The sequence below is a fragment of the Lagenorhynchus albirostris genome, chromosome 19 (genome assembly GCF_949774975.1).
Source record: "Lagenorhynchus albirostris chromosome 19, mLagAlb1.1, whole genome shotgun sequence".
In the NCBI taxonomy this organism is placed as follows: Eukaryota; Metazoa; Chordata; class Mammalia; order Artiodactyla; family Delphinidae; genus Lagenorhynchus; species Lagenorhynchus albirostris.
Genome location: NC_083113.1, coordinates 19234480 through 19254260, shown reverse-complemented (window position 1 = coordinate 19254260; position 19781 = coordinate 19234480). Strand labels below are relative to the sequence as shown.

At 46.4% G+C, this 19781-nt stretch overlaps 1 protein-coding gene across 13 annotated transcripts in view; it reads right to left on the bottom strand.

The window, feature by feature from the left end:
- Nucleotides 1–459: 459 nt before the first annotated feature.
- Nucleotides 460–19781, bottom strand: part of ANKRD27 (ankyrin repeat domain 27) — a 52787-nt gene continuing 33465 nt past the window's right edge. For 7 of the 13 annotated variants that reach the window (XM_060130978.1, XM_060130976.1, XM_060130974.1 and 4 more), the window contains 12 exons: nt 19471–19668; nt 17275–17544; nt 16647–16769; nt 16214–16258; nt 14125–14247; nt 7069–7266; nt 6261–6380; nt 4945–5106; nt 3789–3900; nt 2826–2904; nt 2565–2637; nt 460–1318 (listed from right to left, as the gene is read on the bottom strand). In XM_060130978.1, coding sequence (XP_059986961.1) covers nt 1085–1318; nt 2565–2637; nt 2826–2904; nt 3789–3900; nt 4945–5106; nt 6261–6380; nt 7069–7266; nt 14125–14247; nt 16214–16258; nt 16647–16769; nt 17275–17544; nt 19471–19668 — 1737 coding nt within the window. In that variant the 3' untranslated portion in view covers nt 460–1084. Of the gene's footprint in view, nt 1319–2564; nt 2655–2825; nt 2905–3788; nt 3901–4944; nt 5107–6260; nt 6381–7068; nt 7267–14124; nt 14248–16213; nt 16259–16646; nt 16770–17274; nt 17545–19470; nt 19669–19781 lie in introns of all 13 variants that reach the window. The other 6 variants (XM_060130981.1, XM_060130980.1, XM_060130979.1 and 3 more) reach the window with 6 other exon arrangements.

The window sequence follows — 19781 nt, the reverse complement described above, 5'->3', positions numbered from 1 at the left end:
AATTTATAAAAAGGAATAAATGGTAATAAATTCTAATTTAAGGTAACTTTGACCTGGTTTGTGCTGTAAGTTTTGAATCTTTTGAATCAAAAGACTAAGAAAAGGTGTGCCAAGTCTACTGTCTAGTTCAGGAACCATCCATCAGGTGTGACATTTAAGGGAGGCTCTTAACGGAAAGGGATTTTTCCAGAGACACTGCTACAGGTGTATAAGTGCAGTGATCAATTATCTGTACTTAATTTTTTTTTTTTTTTTTTTTCCGCGGTATGCGGGCCTCTCTCTGCTGTGGCCTCTCCCGTTGCGGAGCACAGGCTCCGGTATGCGCAGGCTCAGCGGCCATGGCTCACGGGCCCAGCCGCTCCGCGGCATGTGGGATCTTCCCAGACCGGGGCACGAACCCATGTCCCCTGCATCGGCAGGCGGACTCTCAACCACTGCGCCACCAGGGAAGCCCTGTACTTAATTTTTTAGAAGAAAAATTATACCCAACTTTCCCCACATACATAGTGTAGAACATGTCATATGTGTCCTTTCAACTAAAATGAGCATCAAAATGGCATTTAGGCATCTTTGGGTTCAAGTGTTGCTTGCAAAGGGACATTTTTCAGGTCCTATTTCCTTCATTCCAATGCAACATTTCCGCCCGGCCTCCACGGTACCATGAAACCTAAATTGCTTTTCTTCAGCTTATCGCAGAGGGAGGAATTCTTTTAGCTGTGGTTTGCAAGTTTATACACATCCCAGAGGTCTAGCACCTTTCAGTAGAAGGAGATCAGAATCTGGTGATGAAACCTCACTGTAACCAAGGAACCCTAATACATAAGAAGAAGCGTCTTAAGGATCTGGACACTACTGGAACTTTTGTCCATTCCTTTTCAAGTGTATCCATTAGCGTTGAAGAGGAAAGAGATGGTGATAGCTTTTTGTTGTTGCATTCTTTCCATCTGCCACAGAAAAGCTTTCAGGACCTTTCTGCTTTTCTCTCAAGACAAACAGTAAGTTCGTTTAGTTCTAAGCTGTACTCAGGCTTGGCATCTTCTTGTTGAGGACTCACTTCTTGGCAGTAGATAATTCCTTATTACTATTAAGATTGGGAAATGCTAGCCTCTTGGGGAGTGGTCAGGTTGCCAGCAGTCTCTGGGCCCTTGGGTACAACCGCATCATTGACTATGTGTCTACGGAACATTCGCCTTTGTCCAGGAGCAGTTTGTCTCGGTCCAGGCCTCTCCGGCTGACCATCGTTTCCTTTGTCAGCTGTCTGAGAGCTGCTCTGGTCTGGCAGGTTATTCTGCTTCCGAGTGACTCTTTGCCTCCCTGGCTAAAGAAAAGGTATGATTCAAACAGTTCACATTTGTGCTGTACTTGAAACAACCCACACAATAACAGCTCCCATAGAGTGCTTCTATGTGCCATCCAATGTGCTCAGTACTTTCCAGGCATAATTTCAACTCTTAACATCCCTGCGGTGAAAGTATGACATTTGTGCACTCCATGTATCAGACACAATGTAAACGCTTTACATGTTTTCACGTTTAATCTCTACAACTCTAACAAGTGTGTACTATTGTTATCCCCATTTTACATACAGCTGAGGAAACAGGATCAGCAAAAGTTAAGCAATCTGCCTTAAGTCCCCCAGCTATCAAGGGGAACGCTAACACTTGATTGAACCCAGGCAGATTTCAAAGTTTGCGGGTTTCCCAGCCAGCAGCAGGTCTATTAGCAAAGCCATGGAAGATTAACTATGAAATCAAAATGAGTCATCTTAACAAAAATCACTAATTCTCTAAAAGATTTAGAACTTCAGTGTATTTGTTCCAACAAGCCTATGCCACACATACCATAAATTCCATTTCTCATAAATAAGGCATATATTATATTGGCAAGCAGCAATAAGAAAAGCCGTGTTTCAACACGGTCCTACTGTATAGCACAGGGAACTATATTCAATATCTTGTAATAAACTATAGTGGAAAAAACGTGAAAAAGAATACGTAACTGAATCACTTTGCTGTACCCTAGAAACTAACACAACAGTGTAAATCAGCTATACTTCAATTTAAAAAAAAGCCAAGCCAAGCCACGTGTTCAGAGAAGAGCCACCTAAAAACACCACAGAACGTAAAGCAGGAGAATTAAACAGTGCTATAGGAAGACGGCCACATACAGAATTGTCTACACGAGCAACTTTACACCATACTTGAAGTTTTTTACCCATCCATATACAAATGTGTTTTCTTCCTTACATTAGTGATTAACACATTAGTGAATTTGCTTCCACAGGAAAATGTGAGAGAGTTCATCTCGTATGCACACTGTAAACTGCAGCATCTTTCCATGCAGTACAACTAGTCCCCACTTTTTCTTCACTTTCCTTTCTCAGCTCAGAAACGCATTATTAAATATAACAATAAGTGACCATGCCACTAAGGAACTCATTTTAATTGTTAGTAACTCTTATCAGTGAAGGGAATAATGAAATGAGAAATATGTTTACCATGGATTAATTTTGAAAAATTCAGGCTTGAAAAAGTAAGATTATAAGCCAGTGTTTAGTAACTCACCTCATGCAAAGAATCTTCAGCAAAATTAGGGACACTTCTATCTCTTGCCATAATCTCCCTCGAGGTCCTTCCCCTGAAACCCAAAACAAACTAAAATAAACGTTAGGGATAGTGGTGCGAAATACTCTGGTTGGCCACGAGGCGGCAGCATTTGATGAGTGCAGATTTATTTATAACCCATTAAAGCTGCATATAACCTGCTTGAGTTGTAAGTAAAGCTAAGGTCAAAAGCACAGAAATCAACTCGAATCTTATACTCACTTAAACTGACCAACTGAGTGGACAAAGTAAAACTGTCTTGTAAAAGGTTCATCTGGTAGATCATACATTTTGGAGTTCCCTGTAGATAAAAGGATAAACATCTGAAAACTTCCAAACTAGTTTCAGAATTGTTTAAAAATTATAGCACAGATGCAAACTTTCAACCTGCTTTTTGTTAAAGTCTAACAAAATTTAGGAAATTAAGCACTGCATTTGATTACAGAAACGTATTAGTAGATACCTATTTATTACTGTGTGAACCCCCAGGAAACAAAGACAAATCCTTAATACACTGATATTCCCCAGGCACAGCCAACTAGGGTGAGACACCCTCAGGATTATCCAGATGTGTGAATGGGCTTATTCACATTACTGCACTGCAAACTACAACTGCAATTTTTAAAAAAGTTGAACAAGGACCCCATCTAAACTGGAACAACTTTTTAAAAAGAGGAAAATACTTCAGCCCCACCCCTGTTTGTCAGCTGCTGTTCTAATGACCATCTACCTCTGTACACCTGCAGAGTAACAAAGAATTCTTCAAAGGTAGCATTTACCCCAGGTGTCCAGGAAGTGCTGAGAAAAAGGCCTGGATTCAGAACATGAGACATGAAAGAAACTACCAGAGGTGGTTCCTCCTCCCTGGTTGGTGAGTGGAGGCCTGACCTTCAGGGTAATGCCCAGAGTGTCCATCTTACCTCTTTAGGGAGCATCACAATCAAGTAGAAAACCAGTATCCAAACAATGGATGGAAAAGGATATTACGTACATTTCTGGATGAAAAGTATGTTACAGGACGGATGAAACAGGATATAACGTGCATGTCTTTGGTGCCTATATCCCACCCCCAGTCATGATTATAATTGTTTTACATTTACAATTAAGTGAAAACCAGCAACCAACGGCTCATGAACTTCCAAATAAACCCAAGTTGAGAATTACAGAAAGGATGTGAGTTCTTACATTTTTTCCTGATCTTGACAGTAACGTACTCCTTGTGGTCTGTTTCTCCAACATCATCTAACGTGGCCACACAGCTTGGTACTACCTGAAGCAATTCCATTATTTTTGAATTCTACAATGGGAAAGGAAAAAGGTAACAGTAACGTTTTGTATGCTTTCTTAGCAGGTTATTGCCTGGTTTTGATCTAAATGTCAGTGTTGGCATGGCTGGGCAGAAAAGCTAAGAAGCAGCTACAGACAAAACTTTGAGGCCGTAAAGCCTAGTGGTGAAGAACAGCACTGCATTTGGGGGCTGGCTCTGCCCTCTACTAGGTGGCACTCTGGGCCCGTGTTTCACTGCTCTGTGCAACTGGGTTGACAAGAACAGGATCTATTACTGTAGAGTTATCATGAGGTTATCAAGCGCCCAGCACATAGTAAGTGCTCAATAAAAGATATTCATCATTTGAGAAAGTGCTAAATTGAATGTATAAAATTTTTCAATTCTGTTAAGAAACACAACTGAAAATTGGAAATTAATATACTAAGCCTATAAGTAGGTTGGATTTATGGTGACTTTAACATGTCAGTGGTGTCATTTAACAGCCTAGTAGTTGTCTACCTGAGTAGGAAACTAGATGAAGATTCAACATGGAAAGAGGAACAGTAAAGAGGTCCCTCCTTTAGTCTCCTCCTATTTCCTCACCATTTCTCCATGGCGCACGTCCATGCACTGGGAGGGTAGTAAACCGCACATCATACTTCTCCTTACAGAACTCAAGGTTTGTTCACTAACTGCACACACTCCCTCCCTCGTGCTGCTAGGACCACAGGCATATTCCCGGTGCAGGGAGGGTGAGACCAGGATGCTGTGTCAACCTGCTCTTCCCCGCGAGTACCTAACTGCTGGACTGTGTGCCAGACGCGCCGAGGCCTGTGGCGGGTAGGGGCACCTCCAACCAGGCCTTTGAAAACTGCCCCAGCAGGCCGCCTCTGATCAGGTGACCACGGACCAGGGATGCAGCTACACTCACAGACTTCCAGCACACCTACTCAGCCTGGCACGGCAAGTCAGAGGTCTGACCACTGCTCTTTCAGATCTGGTTTAAACACAGGGGATCCCCGTGAGCTGTAAGGGAGCCTGGGATGCTCTCAGCAATGAAGCGCTCCCACCTACCTGTTCAGCACAGTCTATAGCTGTGCACTGCCTCTTGTTCAAGACCTGAACTGATGCTCCATGAAGCAGAAGCAGCTCCACCACGAAGACGTGCTTTTCTATCACAGCCTCGTGCAGTGCTGTGTTGCCCTTATTGTTAGAAGCATTAATGGAGGCCCCATGCTAGAGAGAGAAACGGCACAATCAGAAGGAATGTTGAATCGATGTGGTACCTATATGGGTGTGCCCTATAACATTCTTTCAACTTTTCTGTATGTCGGAAATTTTTCTTCAGATGTTAGGAGTAAAAGTAATACTGAGGAGAAAAGATTTATGTACAAAGATATTCATGGCAGCATTTATCATTATAACAGGAAAAAAAATAAGTCACCTAAATGTATTGAGCAGAAACAGTTAAAAAAAGACCATGGTACATCCATAATTATGCAACCACTAAAAACTGAGGTTTTAATAAACAATTTTCGGACTTCCCTGGTGGTCCAGTGGTTAAGAATCTGCCTGCCAGTGCAGGGGACATGGGTTTGAGCCCTGGTCCAGGAAGATTCCACATGCCGCGGAGCAACTAAGCCCATGTGCCACAACTACTGAGCCTGCGCTCTAGAGCCCGCCAGCCACAACTACTGAGCCTGCCCTCCTAGAGCCTGTGCTCCACAACAGGAGAGGCCACCGCAATGAGAAGCCTGCGCACCGCAATGAAGAGTAGCTCCCCCGCTCGCGGCAACTAGAGAAAGCCCGCGCACAGCAACGAAGACCCAACACAGCCAAAAATAAATAAATAAATAATAAAATAAATTAATTATAAAAATTAAATAAATAAAATAAACAGTTTTCTATGTTAAGTTAAAACAAGCAAGATAGAAAACAACAGTGATCTAAACTATGCACATTTTTAAGAAGTCACCAAAGTTAGTTGCCTTTGAGAAACAGGGTTATGGAAAAGTTGGGTTTCTCTCTACTTTTAAAAATTCTACAGTCAACACATACCCTTTATCAAGAGAGGCAAAAAGGAGCAGTGACATAAAAGGACATTCAGCTCACACTGCAGGTGACAATTCAACTGACCTGGTTAAATGAGGCAAGATCCAAACCTTAGCAAAAGCGGCGTCTCAGTCCTTAACTCTGCATCCCTGATGCAGCTCGGACGCTGAGACCCCATTACTGCAAAGCTCCCCACCCCAGGGCTAGCTTAAAGCAAAAGCCAAGCGGCCTCCCTCCCCGCCCCTCCCCGGTGCGCTGCCAGAGGCCCGCCACGTGGCGGGATGCCCATCACCAAGCCGTGTCAGCAGCTCCTGGTCTGGGGGCGAGGGGGTCCTTACCTGCAGCAACAGTGCCGCAACTTCGTGGTGGCCTCTGGAACAAGCATAAAGGAGGGGTGTGTTTCCACTTATATCCTTTTTATTGGGTTTTGCATTAGAATCTAGTAGACATTTCACCACCTAGGCCGGAGAAGAAAAGTGTTCCACTTTAATTAAAATTTGCAGGGAGAGATCCTCTAACTTGCTATTCTTTTGACTTTTCTGTAAGCTTATCTAGAAGACTCTTAGATCCATGTCTGACCCTCAGGAGAAAGCAGACCAGTGAAGGGGGAGGGATTAACATTTGCTGAGGGTCTTGTGTGTGTGGAGGTGGTGTACTAGGCACGTGTCTTTTTCATTTAATCATTCCGTCTCCTCTGTGGAGAGCTGTAATTATTACTCCAGTTTCACATGTTAGAAAACTAATGCTAGGCATTACCCGAAATATGATTCCTAGCTTTAAAAACCTTACAGTGGAACTAATAAGGAAAAATGAAAAAATAAATAGATACTGAACTGTTTGGCACAGATGACCAACACCCAAGAATCAGAGAGACAGCTCTCGGCTGGGGTCAGAATCGGGGTGACAGCCTCTGTGCTGCCAGACGTGAATGCCAGTGGGAGCGGGGGGTTGGCTCCACCCCCAGAAGCCCCAGGGTTCTGTGTTCTGTTGCTGAGTGGTCCTACCGTGTGCATCTCAGAATCTCGGCGCTGGGAGGAAGGAAATGGGCCCGTCCTCTGGGCCAGTAAGCAAACTCTTCCCTCGGCAGCACTCCTGCGAAGTGAGGTTCTAACCCTATACACGCTGCGCAAGAGCCAGGACCCATACCTGGAAGTGGCCCTTCTGGCAGGCCAGGTGGAGTGGGACGGCCTGCTTTGCGTCTCTGGCCCCCACACTGGCACCGTGCTTCACGAGGAGGAGAAGGAGGTCCGCCCGACCATGCAGGGCAGCAACGTGCAGTGGGGAGGAACCATCCTGGCTGGTCACATTCACACCAAGCCCACTGGCAGGAATCTTTGCCAGCTTCTAGTAAGTGCAGAATGTGGAAACGGAAATGTTGTTAGTACTTAAGGAACCCGGCTGAAGGAACTGAAGCCATCTGTCCCTCACAGCCCCTCTGTAAAATCTGGAATCACAGAGGCATCCTGAATTGGGTTGCCCACAGGTGAATTACTACTTTAGAAAGGTATGATACATCGAAGGATTAACTTCTGTTTTCAAGAAAGCAAGTCCCCTACAATGATACCGTTTTATGCCATGGCAATTGAACGGGGAAGGCAAAGTCTGACAGATGGTGCTGAAACAACTGGACATCCACATATGGGAAAACGGCCCATCAACCCTTACCTCACACCAAACACAAACACTAAAATGCATCACAGACCTAAATGTAAAAGCTACAACTATTAAACTTCTTGAAGTAAACACAAAAGAAAATCTTTGCAACACTGGGATACGCAAAGATTTCTTAGATAAGACACAAAAAGCAAAAGCCATAAAAGAAGTTTGATAAACTGACTTAATAAAAATGTTTAATGTTTGCTCTTTGCATGAGGCAAGTAAGAAAATGAAAAGGCAAGTCATAGAAGGGCAGAAAAATGTTTGCAAATATGTGTATCTGACAAAGGACTTGTACCAAAAAGAACTTAAAAGCAAAACAAAACAAACTCTTACAACTCAATAAGACAATCCAACTTTAAAAAAAACAGGCAAAAGGAAAAAAAAAATAGGCAAAAGATGTGAAAAGACTTCACAAAAGAAGACGGTTGAATGGTCGATCAATGAGCATATAAGATAACATCCGTAGTTTTCAGAGAAATGCAAATCAAAATCAGGAATCACAAAACCAAAGGGTCAGAAAGCAGGTCGGTGATGGTCAGGGGATGCAACATGCAATATGGCAAACTTCAACGGGGCAGGAAAGAATATTTGGGTGATAGAGATAGTCTATATTTTTACTGTGCTGGTGGTTACACATTCGTTTGTCAAACCTCAGAAAACTGTTTGCTACTTATCTCTGAAGTTCACCTTCATTTTTATCATGGAACTTCCCTTTTATTCACAATGGTTTTAAAACCAATCATGAGGAGATAAGAACAATCCATCAGTAATTAAGAGGGCAAACAAAACAATAGAACTAAAAACAAACATTAAATTGTGATGTTGAATCATATATTCGATAGTGGAATTAATATGTCAATGTTTTCTGTGATTGATCAAGGATTAAAACTTGGGTTATCTAGTTCACTTTTCGATGATTAAAAATGTTATCTCTTTAAAAAGCTATGCTAAATTTAAAGGGTGAATTTTACTGTATATAAACTATACTTCAAAAATCAAAAACAAGCAGATGAGGAAGTAGAAGGGAAGAACATGAGGAAATACCACTGCACACTTACCAGAATGGCTAAAGTTAAAAAGTCAAAATACCAAGTGTTCACCAGGATTTGGGGCAACTAGAATTCTCACACCCTGCTGGCGGGAATGAAAAATGCTACAATCACTGAGGAAAGCTGGTCATTTCAAGTTAACATATACCTCCAGCATAACCCAGCAATTATACTCCTAGGTAATTACCCAAGTAAAAATATATTTACACAAAGAACTGTACACAAATGTTCACAGTTGCTTTATTCACAAAGCCAAAAACAGGAGACTACCAAATGTCCTGATTCCAGGTGTTGCATGTAATCAACGGTTTATTCTTTATCGCTGAACAGCGCCCCGTGGCATGCCCCTGCCATTCTTTGTTTGGCAGTTCACCCACTCAAGGACACGTGGGTTGTTTCCAGTTCGCGGATACTGCAAATAAAGTTGCTGTGTACATTTGTTTACAGGTTTTTGTGAGAATATAAGTTTCCATTCCTCTAAGATAAATGCCCAGGAATGCAATCGCTGAATCATATGGTAATTACATGGCAATTCTATGGCTAGTTTTATAAGGAACTGACAACAAACACTGTTTTCCAGAGTGGCTTTTATATTCCCACCAGCAATGGATGAGTGAAACAAGTTCCCCACATCCTCACCAGCATTTGGTGGTGTCACTTTTCACTAATTTTGATGTTAGCCATTCTGATAGGCGCATAGTGTTATCTCACTGTGGCTATAATTTGCATTTCCCTGATGGGTGATGACCTTGAACATCCTTTCATGTGCTTATTTGCCATATCTAAATGCTCCTCAATGAAATGTCTCTTCATTCCCTTTGCCCATTTTCTTATTGGTTTGTTTTCTTTCTTTACTATCGAGTTTTGAAAGTTCTTTATATTCTAGATTCTGGCCCTTTGTCAGACATGTGGCTTGCAGGTATTTTCTTTTTTTTTTTTTTTTTTTGCGGTACGCGGGCCTCCCACCACCGTGGCCTCTCCCACTGCAGAGCACAGGCTACAGACGCGCAGGCCCAGCAGCCATGGTTCACGGTCCCAGCCGCTCCGCGGCATGTGGGATCTTCCCAGACCAGGGCACGAACCCATGCCCCCTGCATCGGCAGGCGGACTCCCAACCACTGCGCCACCAGGAAGCCCAGGTATTTTCTTTTAGTCTGTAATCTGCCTGTATAGCTTCTTTGCATGCGTTTCCACAGGACAAGTTTACAATTTAGAAGTCCAGCTTATCCATTTGCTCTTTATGGATCACACTTTGGGTGTCAAGTCTAAGAACTCTTTGCTTAGCCCTGGGTTCCAAAGATTTCCTCCTGTTTTTTTCTAAAAGTTTTATAATTTTACATTTTACGGTTAAGTCTGTGATCCATTTTGAGTTAATTTTTGTACAGGGTGTGAGTTTATGTTGAGGTTCATTTTTTTGCCTGAAGATGTCCACTTGCTCCAGCACTGTTTGTTGAAAAGGCCGTCCTTCCCCCACCGGCTTGCTGTCAGACCTCAGTTGACTATATGTGTGTGGGTCTATTTCTGGGTTCTCTGTTCTGTCCCAGTGATCTGTGTGTCTGTCCCTCCACCAGGGCCACACTGTCTTGATTACTGTAGCTACATAGTTAGCCTTAATATTGGGTAGAGTGATCCTAATTTATTCTTCATTGCCAGGATCGTTTTAGCTATTTTAGGGCCTGCACCTTTCCATATAAATTTTAAAATAAGCTTGTCTATGTCTACAAAAACTTTGTTAGGATTTTGATAGGAACTGCATTAAAACTGTAGATCAGGGCTTCCCTGGTGGCGCAGTGGTTGAGAGTCTGCCTGCCGATGCGGGGGACAAGGGTTCGTGCCCTGGTCCGGGAAGATCCCACATGCCGCGGAGCAGCTGGGCCCGTGAGCCATGGCCTCTGAGCCTGCGCGTCCGGAGCCTGTGCTCCTCGACGGGAGAGGCCACAGCAGTGAGAGGCCCGCGTACCGCAAAAACAAAAACAAAAACAAAAAAAATACTGTAGATCAATCTGGGGAGAAATAACATCTTTACTAGGTTGAGTCTTCATGATCTGATATACCTAAGTATTTACGCACTCTGACTTTTTTCATCATTTTGTGATTTCCAGCATACAGATCCTGTCCATGTCTTGTTAAGTGTATCCCTAAGTAGTTCATATTTTTTTTGAGCAGTTGTAAATGGCGTTGTATACACAGCATGTGCTCATGCATGTGCTAGCCGTCTAACTCAATGTGTATGTCCCATGCTAAGAAAATTAATTTGACTTTACAAAACAGATATAGTGGTGTTATCCTTTGTACTGCAAGATAATACTACCTTATTTAAAAAGCTTCACCATGGATGTCTAAGAATATTGAAATGACTTGTAGTTTTTCATTCACTTGTAGCTTTTTCAGCTACAGGGTACTGTGTACATTGGGATGTACAATTTTTCTTCTGTCCGCATGCTGCTGGATATGTACAGTCCAAAACAGACTTCCCCAAGGTGGGCTGCTGTGAAAAACAAAGGGATTAAAAAGGCAGATGCTGTTTCAAAGGATGTGATGTGAATGAAGTAGCACAGCCCTCAGGCCCATCAGTGACTGTATGGCTGGAAGCAGTTACAGTGTCTTTGCTGTCCTTCTGGGCATTTACCCACTCTGCTCTCCCCCACCTCACAGTTCATTAATTGTAGCAAGAAACTGAATTACACACTACAGCATCTGTTGAATTTATTGGATAAATTTATGTTCCTTGCTCTTTTAAAGCCTACTATCTTTTTCTCTTTTTGTAATTTCTCAAAGAGACACAAAAGTAAATTGCTTCATGCTGTGATTAAATTAAAACTATTCTTCTAGCCCAGTGGTGTGTTTAGAGTTTGCTCAGCGATGCAGAATAAACCGCTGATTACACACAACAACCTGGAAATGTGGCTGAGTGAACAAAGCCAATCCCCAAAGGTTCCATGCGGTATGATGACTTTCATATAACAGTTTTGAAATGACAAAATATTAGAACTGGAGAACAGATTAGTGGTTGGCAGGGGTCAGGGATGGTGGTCTGGGGTGACAGGGAGAGAGGTGGGTGTGATTATAAAAGGCAACATGAGTTATTCTCCTTGTGATGAGAGAACTGTTCTGTACCTTGAATGCAGTGGTGGACACACAAACCTACACATGTGATAAAACTAAACAGAATGCAGGACAGTAATGGAAATACAAACAAAAATAAACAAATGGGACCTATAATGAAACTTCAAAGCTTTTGCACAGCAAAGGAAACCATAAACAAGATGAAAAGACAACCCTCAGAATGGGAGAAAATATTTGCAAACGAATCAACGGACAGAGGATTAATCTCCAAAATATACAAACAGCTCATGCAGCTCAACATCAAAAAAACAAACAACCCAATCAAAAACTGGGCATAAGGACTTCCCTGGTGGCGCAGTGGTTAAGAATCCGCCTGCCAGTGCAGGGGACATGGGTTCCAACCCTGGTCGAGGAAGATCCCACATGCCACGGAGCAACTAAGCCCATGCACCACGCTACTGTGCCTGCATGCCACAACTACTGAAGCCCGTGCGCCTAGAGCCCGTGCTCCACCACAAGAGAAGTCACTGCAATGAGAAGCCCGCGCACCACAACGAAAGAGTAGCTCCTGCTCGCTGCAAAGAGTTTTTGAAATGACAAAAGAGAAAGTCTGCACACAGCAACGAAGACCCAACGCGGCCCAAAAAAAAAAAAAAAAAGGGTGGAAGACCTAAATAGACATTTCTCCAAAGAAGACATACAGATGGCCAAGAAGCACATGAGAAGATGTTCAACATCACTAATCATTAAAGAAATGCAAATCAAAACTACAATGAGCTATCACCTCACACCAGTTAGAATGGGCCTCATCAGAAAATCTACAAACAATATATGCTGGAGAGGGTGTGGAGAAAAGGGAACCCTCTTGACTGCTGGTGGGAATGTAAATTGATACAGCCACTATGGAGAACAGTATGGAGGTTCCTTAAAAAACTAAATATAGAATTACCATATGACCCAGCAATCCCACTACTGGACATATACCCTGAGAAAACTATAATTCAAAAAGACACATGCAGGGCTTCCCTGGTGGCACAGTGGTTAAGAATCCACCTGCCAATGCAGGGGACATGGGTTCGAGCCCCGGTCCAGGAAGATCCCACATGCTGCAGAGCAACTAAGCCCGTGTGCCACAACTACTGAAGCTCGCGTGCCTAGAGCCCGTGCTCCGCGACAAGAGAAGCTACCGCAATGAGAAACCTGTGCACCGCAACAAAGAGTAGCCCTTGCTCGCCACAACTAGAGAAAGCCCATGCACAGCAACAAAGACCCAACGCAGCCAAAAATAAATAAATTAATTAATTAATTATTTAAGAAAAGGACACATGCACCCCAATGTTCATTGCAGCACTATTTACAATAGCCAGGACATGGAAACAACCTAAATGTCCATCAACAGAGGAATGCATAAAGAAGATGTGGTACATATATACAATGGAATACTACTCAGCCAGGAAAAGGAACGAAATTGGGTCATTTGTAGAGACATGGATGGACCTAGAGACTGTCATACACAGTGAAGTAAGTCAGAAAGAGAAAAACAGATATCATATATTAATGCATATTTGTGGAATCTAGAAAAATGGTAGAGATGAACTGGTTTGCAAGGCAGAAATAAAGACACAGATGTAGAGAACAAATGTATGGACACCAAGGGGGGAAAGGGGGAGTGGGATGAATTGGGAGATTGGGATTAACATATATACACTAATATGTATAAAACAGATAACTAATGAGAACGTGCTGTATAGCACAGGGAACTCTACTTCACCTTGCTGTGCAGTAGAAACTAACACAACATTGTAAAATAACTATACCGCAATTAAAGAAAAAAACAAAACTAGACAGAACGCGTAAATAAACACACGTGCTGGCATGCGCGCACACACACACACAAGCACAGATAAAAGCGGGGAAACCTGAGTGAGACGGATGGACTGTATCCATGGTAATATCCTGGTTGGGATATTGTACTGTGCTTTTGCAGGCTATTACCATGGGGGAAACAGGGTAAAAGGCACAGGGGTCTCTCTGTGCTTGGAGGGAGGGTCCTCCCACAGAGGGTGCACCAACGTGAGCAAAGGCAGGGGGCAGGGGCTCTTGCCTGCATCCTCCCAAGGGACCACGGCCACATGGACGGAGACCCCCGGGCATGTCTGTTCATAAGCTCCTGCCTTGTGACTCAGAGGCCCTGAGAACCACTGAAACACTAAGCCCGCGTTCATGGCCCTGTTCCCTGACCTGCCCATTCAGAAAGCAGGCAGCCGGAGCCAGATCCTGCATGAGTGTCCACTTTCCTCTACCTTGAGCTGTATCTCAGGGGACACCTACAACCAGCCACTCGGCCGTTAGCTGGCTGAGAAGCAGACAACTTTCCTAAGGGGAAAAAGAAGAATTTGCCCATCCCCCAACAGAAGAAAAGCCAAACCTTTTGAGCTGGAGCACATTTGGGGCACTGGCACAAGGGGTGACAAAATTCAAGATCCACCGCCCTGACAGCATCCTCCGCTTCATCCGGGTCCTCCTCTGTCCACTCCAACAGGTAACGCACCTGGCGCCGGGCAGTAAGGAGAAACAGGGACTTAAAACCCATCCTCAGCTTCTTTACAAGTTATGGTATCTTAGACACACACACACACACACACACACACACACACACACACACCTCTAATCAGGACGTATTGATACATTTCCTCAACCACCAAAGTAACTTATAAATGATGGCTGCTCCCTCTTGAGGATTCCAGGGTTCACCTGTGCTCAAGCCTTTCTCAATCCTTTCAGTAGTGACAGAGACTGAGCTCCCATTTCTGCAGCTTGCGGCAGATTCTCTTCTTCCATCTTAAAAAGGGGCAGAGCGGTGTTGCTTCAGTGTGATGGCTTTAGAGCCCTGTCCTGGAGCATTTCGTGAGCACCTCCTCTTATGTCATCTAACTGTCCGCTTTCAACAACTGGTCCGTCTCATCCTACGGGGGAGGAGACTCACTCCGGGGGCCACTTGTTCAAGGCCACAGGATGAGGAGGTGGTGGCCAGAACCTAATCACAGGCTCTCTGATGCCACGCCAGTGTCCTTTCCACTTTAATGCCCTAGCCCACAGGTGAAAGCACCGAAAAGACCCTAACAGGTCAAATTTATGTTCCAGTAAACACAAGTTTCTAGGATATTAAACGTGAGAAAAGAAAACAACATAAATACATCTCTAGGCCTGGTTCTGAGCACTGAGGAAGTCAGCAAAAGCCTGCAAGGAGTGACAAAGGGCCCCAGGAAGACCCCCGTTCAATCCCAAACATCCCCCGCTCCAGGTCCCTTCCACGTTTCTGACAACAGATGCTCCTCAGGGTGGAAACGCCAAAGCCCTCACCTGAACCGGGGCCTCACCTAACAGACTGGCTGGGACAGACCGGACCGAGGGCAGTTCCTCTCGGTGATTAGAAGGAACAAGACGGGGGTAAGGGAGCCGGGGGGCGGCAGCTTCGGGCACAGGGCAGACGCACCACGACGCAGGGATGGTCACAGTCTCTTCTCCACACTAGCTCTCGCCGCGGCTCACAGGGAGCCTCGGACACTCTTTCTTTGCTTCCCCCCGAGAACACTGGGTGCCTTGGGGCTGGTCTCTCTAGGGGAGCAACAGCCAGATCCAGACGCCTGTGTCCTCCCCCCGCCCCGAGTAACCACGCGTCAGGCTGATGGATTCACAGTGGCCTCTGGGCAGAGGCTGAGACACTGCCAACTACCTTCGGATTCTCAACACCCCGCAGGCTGTGGTGCTCAGATGCCAGGAACTGCTGTCCACCACCTCAAGCTCCATCACTGGCAAAAAGCACTCTTGAAATACACATCCCTGTGAAGTACTCTTGTAAATCTGATCCACTCAGGCCTCCTAATCTGGTAAGCGCTAATTTACCCCTCCTTTTAAAATGGAAGACAGAAAAAATTCCTTTCAGGAAGCCAAAGGCAAGCCAGGGGAACTGCCCATGGGTGTCTCCAGTGACCTCATCATAGATGTTCCCTGACACCTTAGCACCATCTCGTTCGGACACTTGCTTGTGAGCCCTTGGAGCCCCAAGTCTGAGACTCAGCCTCCCGGCCAGGGATTCACACCGCCCACAACTCCTGCAGGGCCACACCAACGCCCTCTGGGCTCTGGCCTCCTCTTCGCCACCTCCACCCTTCCCCACCCGGTCTGTTCACCCTGCTCCCGGCTAGTGGACTCTGGGCCCGAGCCCGCACTCTGTGCCCCAGGACACAGGCTGGTCCTCTTGCCAACATCGCTGCCCTCCTGGAATATGAACGTCTAAAGGGCAGGGATAGGCTCACACTGCAGCTTTATTCCACCTGCCTCGTTACTTGCGGGGGGCACGTCACACCCCATCAGCAAGTACTCGTGAAATGCACCCCTTCTGCGTGAACGTGAACAAAGAACCCTGACAGCTCCTGACCCACCTGTAGACAAAACACACGAGCACAGCTGCTTAAGCCGAGAGCAAGCTGCTGAAGTTCCTTCTAAAAACTCACCATTTCTAGGTCTCCATCAGCAATGGCTCTTAAAAGCTTTTCTACCTTAATAAAAGAAAAAAGAATGTAAGGAAACTTATAATAATACAATAAGAATAGAAATAATAAAAACCTTCTGAAAACCTAGTAGCTTTCATGTGTCTCTTGATCTCATTCGGTATCTTTCAAACACATCCCCCGCACCTTCCGCATAAGGTCTATAAGATGACCTGCCATTCATGTGGCACGGTGGGACGACAGCCACCTGGGAGCACGAGCGCTTCCCAAGAGGGCAGCCACCCTTCAGAACTGCATCTATTCAGCTCTCATTATCTGCCAGCTACAGGTACCATGAGGGAGGGCACCCCCCCAGGAACGCCTCCAGGCCGCTGTTAGACTCTGGAGCACGCCTCTTGGTTTTCTTTCCTGCGGTTCTGCATCGAGCTAGGCTTACTGGGCCCTCCGAGAGCAGGTCACAGCCTGGGGGTGACAGCGAAGGAGGAGCCCGGGGCGGAGTCAGTGAGGGCTCCCCACCTGCAGGGGATGGGCACATCCACGCCATGGTCTGCTCTGTGGGCTGACAATGGACAAGGTCTAAGGTAGGTTAGACGGAAAAAAACACACAGACAAACAAAACAGGCTGAGTCAGCTTTACAAAACGCAATGTGTGAGAACATGTACACGTCTACATAAAGTCTGCAGGAAGTCAGGAACGAGACACATCAGGTTAACAGGGGTGCTGACGGAGAGGGGGATAAGGGCAGAGAATTTACTTCGTAAAATGATCTTAAAGCAGTGGACCTACAGGTGACTTTACCTGTACTTTTCTTAGAATACCCCCTTCCCATATCTCTCTCTCTCTCTCTCTCTCTCTCTCTCTCTCTCTCTCTCTCTCACACACACACACACACACACACACACACGTCCATCCATGAAGGGCAAGCAGGGTGAGGCTGGCCAGGCTCCCCTCGAGGGCTCTGACCTTCACCACAGCAGACACGCTGCCCCAGGGGCTCTCTAACTGGCCCCCAGAACACAGGCCGCCCCCCGCCCCTCTCTGCCCTCCGGTCTGGGGGCCTCACCTCCCTGTAGAACTTTCTGGGCTCCTCTTGCCTGGAGCTCAGCGACGCGGAGGAGAAGCTGGAAGCGCAGGAGCCCTGGCTGACGGAATCCACGGGGCACTGAGGGGGCCGCGCGGGCACCTGCAGCCAGGGAGCCCGGTGAGGGGTGGGTGAGGGCCAGACAGAGGCTGGTCTCAAGTAGGGCCGGCAAACGCAGCCCCGTTCTCTTACCTCTGAAGACTTCTGCCCCCTCTCGAAGGACGGATGGTGGGCTTCCATCATGGACAGAATCTAGGAGGTCAAAGGGGACGCGAAAAGTACTGAGATGGGTCGCCAAGTTCTCATCACTCCTATGGCCCCACTGCGCCCACCTCCTTGGAAAGCCGCGTGGCCCAGCCAGGCCCTCGGAGAGACAGGGGGGACACCAAGGCCCAGAGCAGGCAGGAACCTACTCAGGACCATGCTAAGTTCAACAGCAGAAGCCAGTGCTCCCCACGAATGGGCTCAGCGGACAAGGGAAGCCCAGGCACAGAGGGGCCCCAAAGGCTGCCTCATCCGGCCTGGGCTGGCGGTCCACAGCCCTGAAGTGTGACCTTTCCACTGGCAGCCACGGGCCTTAAGTGGGACCAGCTCGGAGCTGAGCCCAGAAGGCCATCTGCTCCTTGTGTCTGCAGAACTCCCTCTGGAAAGGCCTTTGGAGAAGCTCCAGTGCAGAGGTGCCCTCAGCCCCTCATGGGCATCTCAGGCCAAGGGTGGTATCACCCAGTCCCATGGCTCTGGCTGCTACAAAGCTGAGACCCCGTGAAGGCATGGGCAGCTCAGGCCCCCGGGTCAGGAGCAGGGATTTAAACCTTCAAAAACCACACTCCTGGGCTTTCCTGGTGGCGCAGTGGTTGAGAGTCCACCTGCTGATGCAGGGGACACGGGTTCGTGCCCCGGTCCGGGAAGATCCCACATGTCGCGGAGCGGCTGGGCCCGTGAGCCATGGCCGCTGAGCCTGTGCGTCCGGAGCCTGTGCTCCGCAACTGGAGAGGCCACAACAGTGAGAGGCCCGCGTGTGGCCAAAAAAAAATAAAATAAAATAAAAAACCCACACTCCTACAGGTCTTATGTTGTGTCCTTATCACACACACAAAATAATAATAATAATCAATAAATAAAGAGGGCGGGAGGAAACTTCTGGAGGTGATGGATGTATTTATGGCACAGATTGTGGTGTTGGTCTCATGGGTGTGGACTTGTCTCCAAGCTCAACAAGTTGTATACACTAATACGTACAGCTTTTTGTATGTCAATCATCCCTCAATAAAGTGGTTTAAAAACAAAAACTGTGCTACTCCTAGAAGAAGACATGAACAAACTAAAAGAACTCCCTAGAAGAGGACTGGAAATTATAAAACATCAAGAGGCAGAAAGTAGGGCCTGTGCAAACGGAGACATTTGGAGACCTGTATTAAAACAACATCACCTATGTGAGCCACTAGCCGGGATGCTCTGGGCATCAGGACCTCGGATGGCCGTCGCACGTGGCCCTGGGCTTCCTCTGGCTAGTTGGCCAAACATGTTTCTCTGAGGACACCCCTTCAACAGAGCTGCTGCTGGGAGGCGAGACCTCTGGAAGCTGTTCCCAGCAACAGAGCTGCTGCTGGGAAGGCCTGGCCTCTGGAAGCTCCCATCGCTCCCCACCTGCTCATGAGCAAGCAGTGCATGACGTGTGGCCCCAAACTACGTGCTTCCAGAAGTTACCAGCAGGATGGGCTAGTAGTTCATTAATGAATCATTTATGAAGGAAATTACACCCAACGACGTTCGAAGGTGGCCAAATCAGAATAAAGTTTTAGGCGCTGAGGGTGAAGGAACAGGAAAACAGAGCCGATGCCTGCTGCTTCCAACACCCTGTCCCCGCTCTTCCCAGCCGGAGCCACCGTCCATTTACTCTCACTCCACTTGCCCAGAAACCAACAGCACTCAGAGGCCGGGGCAAACTCTGCTGGGAGCAGCTCTTGGCATGACACTGTGAAAATCGCCTACTAAGATGGAAAATAAGATGAATAGGTAAAACCCATGAACGACCAGGTCCCGAGTGCAGCAGAGAAGATGCGGCCAAGTTCTAGCCTTGGGGACTAATGCACGGTTTGAACAGCTCGGCCAAGACCTAAGCTGCGGATGCTGATATCGTTTAAAGTCATACTGCTGCTCCGAGATGAAAAAGGCTACCTTTGAGTTTAATGCACACTTGAGGGGCGTTTCCTTCAGCCTGTTCTGGATCTCTGTGGACGCTCCGTTCTGTAGCAACGTCTCTATGATGCTTTGGTAACCCCAGCGGGCAGCAATGTGCAGGGGAGTGTCTCCTTTCTCGTTACCAATATCTAGTCTGCAGGACTGCACGTCATAGTAGACCAGAGCCTTCACACACTGCAAACAGAATGGGAAAGGCCGCTGTGAACTCACACGCCCGGCCTTGGGCAGATCTGTGCAGCCCGCAGCCTCGGCCCACGTCCCAATTCGATCAAGGCACCATCTGCCAA